Below are 9,638 nucleotides of genomic sequence, written 5' to 3' on the forward strand. Positions count from 1 at the left end.
ACCCACTAGCCTCAGGTGTAGGTCAGGTGAGTGAGACAGGTAGAGATCAGGGAACCTTGCTGCTCACACACAGTGCCACCTCACAAGTAAGGGAAGGAGTTACACCTTAACTACATGAGTAGGCACCACAGGACAGCTATAATCACATAAAATACATTTTTTAACAGCATAAACAAACATAAAAAGAATATTCATGCAAAAGTTAAAAAGGTTTTGTAAACGAACCTTTGTCTAAAATTCATTATAAAATAAAGGCCTTATTCTCTCTCTGGTGAGTATGTAAAAAACCTTTATTGCCACAGTATATAGTATTTTTCCAAGGTTACTTTTACAACTTTTGCAAGCTGATTCTTTGCACATAAAATACAATACCATAAAATACCACCAAATGTTTAAGAAATAGTATCCATCCAACATTATAAGGGAGCAGAGGGGTGGAGGTGGGCTGGGGGGCTCAAGTAGGATACAGATGAAATAATATTTGAGAACTTGTAACTGGAACACGTATAAATTAAAATAAATCAAGCAGGTGGTGAAGCACATACAAGAGGCTTTTCTGTCTCCATGAGCCAAAGTGCAAGACAAAAATCTTGTAAAAATGCTGACTTGACGTGTGTACTGACAGACGTCCGAGCTGACCAATGACAGGGGAAGGTGAAGGTCGAGGCGGGGCCATACACTCCGGAGGAGGCTGGCTGTCGCCTGACCGGATGGTGACAGGACTTTTAGTCTAATGTGGGCACTTTTGTGTTGTAGTCCTCAGTTTGTTTCTTCGGTCCTGCTCGGACAGTTGTCCGGACTCTTGGCTCTTCGCTCCTTTGTGTTTTAATGAAGTAAACTCACACAGACTGTGACAGACTACAGTGCCATCTGGGAACTTTTGGTTTGCTTTAAGAGCGACACTTTAGCGCTTATTTGACAAGGGAGGGGATCAGGAGAGACCCCGCTGGCCTGACAGAGGTGCCACGATGGGAAACCGGGGGATGGAAGACCTCATTCCCCTCATTAACAAGCTCCAGGACGCCTTCAGCTCCATCGGCCAGAGCTGCAACTTGGACCTGCCGCAGATAGCGGTCGTGGGTGGTCAGAGCGCAGGGAAGAGCTCTGTGTTGGAGAATTTCGTTGGGAGGTTGTACTCTTTACTTTAACGATGGATTAATCCGATACAGTGAATGTGAATTTGATTTAATTTGCGACAGTGGATGTTCTTTTAATATAAACTACAAGCTTTTGCGTAAAGGTCGCCAGCTAGGCACTTGGTTACGCGCTCTGTGAGTCGGTGCCTCCCAGTTTTTTCCCCAACCGATTCTTTCTATTTTGGAGCTGAGCTATTCACGGTCGATAGTTACGCATTTTACGCAAAAAAAAGCTGTTGATCAAGGAACAGAAATTGAAGAAGAATTGGTTTTAAATTAGTTTAAAAGTGACTTTAGTCTAGAACCAATATCTAAATGTATAGATAGAGCCGTTACATATGATTTCCTCTACAGATATAGGCTGTTAACGCTGATCTGTTTATTAGGCCCATTCTGTCAAACATTTACAACTGTTCCACCTTGAGACTGCTCGCCCTGGGTTGTAAAGTCATTTTTGTAAGCCTCACATTGCATAGGTCAGGTGGGACAATGTTTCACTTTCAAGGTGGACTTAAACAATGAATCATATGTGCAGTAGACTGTGTTACCCTCACAGTACAAATGACAATGGCAGGAGTCTGTGCAAGCAGCACTGCTGAATTTCTTTGTGATGAAAGAGTTAAGAGGAATTTCAATGAGCAGCTGTGAATCCTTCATGACAAATAGCGGCCAACCAACATTAATGCCACATGTTAGAATTGAGCTGCTCACTTTGTAACAGTGTGGAATCACTTTGGCAAGTTGAGTCACAGTCGGAGCATATCAACACAAAGCTTGGGATGAAATCAGTTCACAGGGAAAGGGGAATAAAACACGGTTGTGTTGCTGTTGTGCAGGCCTATCTACTGAACATAACTTCATGTTTTTATCTGTAGGTGAAGGTGCATCGAACAGGAAACGTTCTACTCCTCTCTATATGATTTCATTTGCCTAGCAGATAGGGAATGTTGATTAGGTGGCCACATCTCCTTTTTCTTCCTGCTGCCTTTTGTCTCCGAGTCCCAAGCAGTGGCTGGGCCAGACAGTAGGGGCATTGATGTGTTTGTGCTGGGGTCATCAGTGATGTCACCAGCTGCACTGTCATGTGTATATGACACACTGGGCACCAGATACCCACAGAAGGGTTTGTTTATTAATTAGCCTACTGACGTGCAGAGTGCAACTGTGTGACCAGTATTTGTTTTCATGTTTTAGTCAGTCAGGGCTGCAGCTAACACTTACTTCCATTATTGATGAATGTATTTATTGTGTTGTCTTTTTTTAGCCAAGGGGTTTGCAACCTGAGGATAGGGAGTCGTGTCTTGTTGAACAGAATGAACAGGGGTTCATATACATCTGTAAAAAGCATCACATCCTTTCATCCAAGACACTGGAAGCAGAAAATCTTTGACATGTTTTGCCTGATTTAAATAACTGAAACAATTAATTTTTAATCAAAATTGCTGCACTTTAATCTCCTCTTGGCGGACTGATGGATTAATCGGCTTTTCTGCTTCAGCTCCAGTTGGGAACTTGGTTTAGACTATAAAATATTAAAAAGTAAGAGGACGAGTTCATCCTAAGTTACCACAGTCCAAACTAATGTCAGACCAGCAGCACAAAGAGGTTCTTTATACTATAATGGGAAAAAGAAACCCCCACATTTGTATCCAGCAGATGTTTGGCTGAGATGTTTGACTTTATAATTTAATTGATTAGCTGTCTTGTTGGTAAATGTAGTATTCGTGTTGTAGCTTTGTGAGTGAGGGGAAGAGATTATGAAAGTCTATGGGAATTGCAATTGTGTAACATCCTGACTGCTCTGTCAGCAGTGGACAGCAGGCGTAGGGTATGTGTTCGAATGTGTGTGTTTCTGTGAGGCCTGATTACCCAACGTGGGGGAAAAAAAAAAAAAAGCCGTCTTTGCCGCTGACCCAGCAAACACACCGACAGACGTATCCTCGTGGCCTGCAGAGATGTGTAGTCGGTGACCTGGAAATAATCACGACTGTTGAACAGGAGTTTCCGTTCTGATGAACATGTACTTCTGGGAGAAGTTACTCTCTCTGTGCACTATTAAAATGAGCAGGGTTGTAAGTCAGTCTTTGCCTTGGATCAGTAATGCACACACTTGTACAGAGGCTGCAATATGTAAATAATGTTTCTAGGGAGCAGTTTTCCTTTGTTAGAAGCTGACACATGTTCAGTATTTTGATCAAAATGAGTGGAAACAAGATGTTGACCTGCTTGTTTTTAATGGTTTTTTTTTTAAAGCAGATAATTAGTATTTACTGGAAACGTCATGCAGTGGAATAATCAAAGATGAATGCTATTACTTTAAAAAGTTGATTTGACATACTGTTGTGACATATGTCACTCTGCTAAGTGGGCATCAGCCTGTTGATAGTCGTGCGTCTGTGTGTGTGTGTGTGTGTGTGTGTGTAACCTCATTTCTCCCTCTCCCTCAGGGACTTTTTGCCCAGAGGGTCTGGCATTGTCACCCGTCGTCCTCTCATCCTCCAGCTGGTTAACAATAAAGCAGGCAAGTTGCAAGTCAAACAGCTGGGAAAGAGCTCCCTTAAATGCAATGAGTAGTCGGGTGCCTAAAGCTAAAATCAGAAGTCTCAACAGAAAACTAATAAACATTCATAAAGAATTCATCTTTTTTAATGTTCAAATGATAACAAAATGTGAGAAAGTGTGACAAAACAGTGAATGTTTCAGTCATACTGGAGGGTGATCTTCAGTATAACTTACATGTTTTATTCCTAGTTAAAGTTTCTGAACTGTCCCTTTAGCCATTTTACACTTTCTGTCTCCTGCTTTATCATATTTGTCTTGTCTAAATGTCTAACCATGCAGAGTATGCAGAGTTTCTGCACTGTAAGGGCCGCAAGTTTGTGGACTTTGAGGAGGTCCGTCAGGAGATCGAAGCAGAGACAGACCGTCTCACTGGATCCAACAAGGGCATCTCCCCCATCCCCATCAACCTCCGTGTCTACTCCCCTAATGGTAACACACATACACCTACAGTATGTGTATAAACTCAGCGAGTTTTCAGCCTCTAACTGATTTACTTACTTTCTTCCAACCCATGACCGCAACTCAGTGCTGAATCTGACTCTGATCGACCTGCCGGGGATGACCAAAGTGGCCGTGGGAGACCAGCCTCCAGACATTGAGCACCAGATCAGAGACATGCTGCTGCAGTTCATCACCAAGGAGAGCTGCCTGATCCTGGCCGTCACCCCGGCCAACATGGACCTGGCCAACTCCGACGCCCTGAAGATTGCCAAGGAGGTGGATCCTCAGGGTATGGGAAACTGCATGTGCTTCTGTGTGTGAGAGACCTTGAGAAAAGTGTTTGTTTTTAGGATCATGTTCATCTTTACGTTGTTTTGTTACCCTTTCTCTTGATATTTCTCTAAATGTAACTGGGCTACAACCAACAACTATTTTAATGTTGATCATTTATAATATATAATGTAAAAACATGCAGAAATCAAAAATTCACATAATGAAAATAAAAACATTTATTTAAACAATGCATTTGCAATGTTTCTATGCAGTGCATTAATCAACAAAAAAAATTAAATACATTATTTGTGCAAGAATAGAGCTTTTATAAAGTGCACAATAGGTCCTTACACTGTTAACAAAAACACTAAAATGTTTATGATTTGAAATAACTTCAATGTTTATAAAACATACCATGCTAATGTAAAAGGCCAGTACAACCATGACTCCTACTGCTGACTGGTAAAAGTAACTTTGAGTATGCTCACACCATCCTCAGCACATTTACACTTAGCCTATATACTGTGTACAATCCCCGTTAACTTGCATAAGTGTCATCAATGTTCCTGAACACACCTTTACCATTTAGTCTCACTTATTGTGTTTAATGTAATGCTTGACTGTTCTTGTGTTGCAGGCTTACATGAATGTAACACAACTGCATATTCATTTAGCGCCCCTCATCAGCAGCCGACACAACCCACCATTATGCTCTGAAATATGTAATTAGCATCATAGTGTATGTAACAATGTAACCGTGTTGCTTGACATAAGGTACTTCATGATTTCTTACATTATTAACTCTTGTTTTTAACTGAACTGCTTAAATAGCATCATTAAATTATCTTTCTGATTTCCTTTTCCATGTGTGAATACTAGAACATCGATGTTATCAACAACCCCTTGTTTTTTAGGCCTGCGGACCATCGGTGTGATCACAAAACTGGACTTGATGGACGAGGGGACAGATGCACAAGACATCTTGGAAAACAAGCTGCTGCCACTCCGCAGAGGTGAGACCATATGTGTATTTATTTATTTTTTTTGCCAGGATATCTGCTGCTGTTGGTCATTTACACTACTGTCCATGTATACCTCATATGCTATTTGCACCTCATCACCAACGGCCCTGGTGATGCTGAACCACCTGACAATCTCCTATTAATGTTTGCACTACTGTCACTGACTGTACACAGTTTTGAGTCACCTCTTATTGGCTGTACTGTTTAGATTTATCCTAATTACTTTAATCCAGTTCTTATTCTATTCTATTTTTTATTCTACTTTACTCTGTTTTAGTTCCTAAATGTTATGGCACCCAATACTAGGTGAGAGAGAAACAGTATTTCGATTTCTGTATTTCCTGCACATATGGTGAATTGACAATAAAATCCTTGAACCTGATTTTAAATGCTACAGTATATGTAAATCCACCCGTGGCAATATACATGCTTACATTCGACACTTGTGCGTAGGGTGCTGCTGTTGCTAGCTCTGTGGTTCTGTTTTTGGGAAACCTGCCGATCAAAACCCACTGACAGTCGGTTTTGTGAACATGCCCACTACTGCCAAATATCTTTATCACTAGCCCACATGTTAACAGACTGTAGCCCAGATATTTTATCAGACACACACACACACACAGCACAGAACTGTCAGTAACATATTATTCATGGTGTCCCTCTGTAATACTATACATTGGCTTCAAATGTAACAATTATATTATTTAAACTGATTCTCAGTTAAATCATTTTATTGTGTTTACCTCCTCATCAAATGAAAAGCCCTTATTACCAGCAGTTCCTCAGTTTTCAGGGGCAGAAAGCGACAGTTTACATAACTTAATATCAGAATTCTTCAATATTAGCTTTCCTCCGGGGATGCTCTGCTGTAGCTGCTTTCACTTCTTGCTTGTTTTAGAGCTTTTTGCCTTCAGTTGGGTCTTCAGAGAGTTTTTTTTTTTCATTTTACTATTTATCTGTATTTTCCTTTAGGTTACATTGGGGTCGTGAACCGCAGTCAAAAGGACATAGATGGAAAGAAAGATATTCGTGCTGCTATGGCTGCTGAGAGGAAGTTCTTCTTGTCCCACCCTGCATACAGACACATTGCAGAACGCATGGGCACACCACACCTGCAGAAGACCCTCAATCAGGTGAGATGCACACAAAATGCCTCCTAGTGCGGAGCCAGTATTTTCATAACAAGAGAGTAGAGCTACACAGCATCTTTTTAAATATTTATTAATTAATTTATTACTTTTTTTTACCTCCAGCAACTTACCAACCACATCCGCGACACATTGCCAGGGTTACGCAGTAAACTGCAAAGCCAGTTGTTATCACTGGAGAAGGAAGTAGAGGAGTACAAGAACTTCCGCCCTGACGACCCTGCTCGCAAGACCAAAGCCTTGCTTCAGTCAGTACAAGCTGTATACACCCTCAGATGTAGATGCACAAATACATTAATTCAAAAAGTCAAGACATTTCCCTTATATTATCTAAAATGAACAGGATGGTGCAGCAGTTTGGTGTGGACTTTGAGAAGTGCATTGAAGGGTCTGGGGACCAGGTGGACACCTCCAACTTGTCTGGTGGAGCAAAGATAAACCGCATTTTTCATGAGCGCTTTCCCTTTGAACTGGTGAAGGTGACTAGTGTTATGGTTTTTCATTTTAATAACGTACTTATTATTAACTTACATGATTATTATTGATGAAATTATTATTATTATGTGTCTTAGATGGAGTTTGATGAGAAGGAGCTGAGGAAAGAGATCAGTTATGCCATCAAAAACATCCATGGCGTGAGGCAAGTTGAGACAATCTGCAAACAAAACATTACATGTAGCCCACATTTGTTTGCTACACTTGTCTGTCAGCTTTTTGCTTGTGTCTGTTTGCCCTCAGTGTTCTCTTTAAGTGTCAGTGTCCTGTTTTTCATGTTTCCATTAAGTGTGTTGGCTCTTCTGTCTATAGTTTTTTTTTTTTGTTTTTTTTTTTATTGCTCCTGGCTGCTTGTTGACCTTCTATTTGTCTTCCTTGGGTTTGTATTTCACTGCTCTTCATCTGGTCTTTCTCAATGTCTGTCTGCTTATGTCTTCCTGTGTGTGTGCGCCTGTCTCACACTCTTCTTGTGTGTCTGTCTACCCCTCCTCTCCTGCTCCTGTCTTGTCTGTATGTCCTTCAGGACAGGCCTGTTCACCCCAGACCTGGCGTTTGAGGCCATAGTGAAAAAGCAGATCATTAAGCTGAAAGAGCCCTGTCTGAAATGCATCGACCTGGTCATCCAGGAGCTCATCAACACAGTCAGACAGTGCACCAATAAGGTATCACTGCATTGTCCCCTGCCACACCCTCGTCCATACACACCCCAGAGACCAATCGACTTTGGCACTGCCAGGGGCCACTTGTTTTTTTTATGTCCTTTTAGACATAATTTTGACATCTCGGATTTAAAAAATAATGTGGGTGAATTGACACGGTGGGCTTCATTTTTCCAGTCCAGCTCTGAAGTCTGCTTGTATGACTATCAGTAGATATAGCTGAATGTCCTGGCTTTACTGGGGTGGTGTCTCTGAGAGGCTGTGTGGTCAGAGACGGGCTGTTACACATTCCTGCACAGGTTCATTGCAAAACAAGCTGTAGGCTTAGTTTTAAGCTACAGCTTAACCAAGATTAAGAGTCTACAGCCATGTTAGCAGCTGTGTGAGTGTGTACTCAGGCACAGTGTTGCTTTGAGCTAAACGCTAATATCAAAATGCTAAAACAGTGATGCTGCTAACATGTTCAAGTATAGCAGGTACAGTATAATGTTTACCCTTCTCACTATCTTAGCTTGCTAAGTTTGCTAATTTACACAAAGTATATATGAGACTAATGGAAAAACTAATTAATTGATAAGTTGAAATTTTGACCAGATGATGGCGCCAGAAGGAAGGTCAGGGGATCACTAAAGTTAGGATTACAGTTTTTCTCTATTGCTTTCATTCATTTCTCACAACAGAACTGCATTTCTCAGAACTACTCGTTCAACCGTCAGATTCTGTTGTCAGTTGTTCACATCATATCAGCAATTTCTTGTTGTTTTCATCAAATTGCAATTGCTTTTGGACAACATGCAAATGGTTCTGTACATCTGTCAGCTGTTTTTGACAATTCTTGTTGCTTTTGTCCAGCTGTGCAAAATAACTTGTCCTGGTTCTCAGCTGAAATGTCACAACCACCAAACCAATTAGTCTTTTTTTCAGGTTGGAAGTCTGTACTATCAAAATGAGTGAACATGTTCTCAGAATTGTATGTCTGTACAGATTTCTACAAAGTGTGAGTAGATGTTTGCTAAGAAATATGTCCAGAATTGAGAAATTGCTCTCAGGTGAGTCTTCACCTTCGTTAACGAAGAGAACCACCTCACAACTTCATATACTTGGATGAGGCTGGCTTCAACCTGGCCAAAGGCAGAAGGCGTGGTAGAAATCTAATCGGCCAGAGAGCTACTGTTGATGTCCCAGGCCAACGGGGAGGAAACATCACTATGTGTGCTGCTATGTCAGACCAAGGTGTGCTAGCTCATATTCCTATTATGGGACCGTACAACACACAGCATCTCCTTACATTCTTAGACAATCTCTATAGAAATGTCATTCCTGAAGAGGAGAGGGACCTCAATCAAGATGATGTACCAAAGTATGTAGTAATTTGTGATAATGTCAGTTTCCATCGCTCTGACAACATCAGGCAGTGGTTTGTCCACCACCGCAGGATGCTGATTGAATTCCTTCCACCCTACTCCCCATTCCTGAACCCAATTGAAGAGTTTTTCTCGGCTTGGCGGTGGAAAGTTTATGATCATCAGCCACATACGCGGATGACACTGCTGGCTGCCATGGATGCAGCATGTGAGGACATCTCAGCAGATGCATGCAGAGGCTGGATTAGGCACTCAAGAAGATTCTTTCCACGGTGCATAGCAAGACAAAATATATGTTGTGATGTGGATGAGAATCTGTGGCCCAACAGACAGGACCAACATGACGCATAGGAAAACTGCCACGTAATCTCACCTTTACCTTCTGTTGTACATGTATAGTTCTTCCCACTTTGTCTTTTTTACAGTATGTTTCCATTGCTAGGTAAATAGACTATGTATAGTTTCCTTTGTTGTCTGTATGTAAGTACCACTATTGACAGTACAGTAGAAATGTGAGTACAGTCTGATCTTTTGTTTC

At 41.3% G+C, this 9,638-nt stretch overlaps 1 protein-coding gene across 4 annotated transcripts in view; it reads left to right on the forward strand.

Annotated features, from left to right (window-relative positions):
* The first annotated feature begins 694 nt into the window (after nt 1-694).
* LOC109952406 (dynamin-2-like) overlaps nt 695-9,638 on the forward strand; it is a 19,880-nt gene continuing 10,936 nt past the window's right edge. For 2 of the 4 annotated variants that reach the window (XM_020587473.1, XM_020587470.1), the window contains exons 1-10: nt 696-1,129; nt 3,584-3,657; nt 3,978-4,127; nt 4,225-4,428; nt 5,327-5,425; nt 6,407-6,567; nt 6,688-6,830; nt 6,926-7,061; nt 7,155-7,222; nt 7,601-7,739. In XM_020587473.1, coding sequence (XP_020443129.1) covers nt 969-1,129; nt 3,584-3,657; nt 3,978-4,127; nt 4,225-4,428; nt 5,327-5,425; nt 6,407-6,567; nt 6,688-6,830; nt 6,926-7,061; nt 7,155-7,222; nt 7,601-7,739 — 1,335 coding nt within the window. In that variant the 5' untranslated portion in view covers nt 696-968. Of the gene's footprint in view, nt 1,130-3,583; nt 3,658-3,977; nt 4,128-4,224; nt 4,429-5,326; nt 5,426-6,406; nt 6,568-6,687; nt 6,831-6,925; nt 7,062-7,154; nt 7,223-7,600; nt 7,740-9,638 lie in introns of all 4 variants that reach the window. The other 2 variants (XM_020587474.1, XM_020587472.1) reach the window with 1 other exon arrangement.

The sequence above is a fragment of the Monopterus albus genome, unplaced genomic scaffold (assembly GCF_001952655.1).
Source record: "Monopterus albus unplaced genomic scaffold, M_albus_1.0 scaffold458.1, whole genome shotgun sequence".
NCBI classification, from domain to species: domain Eukaryota; kingdom Metazoa; phylum Chordata; class Actinopteri; order Synbranchiformes; family Synbranchidae; genus Monopterus; species Monopterus albus.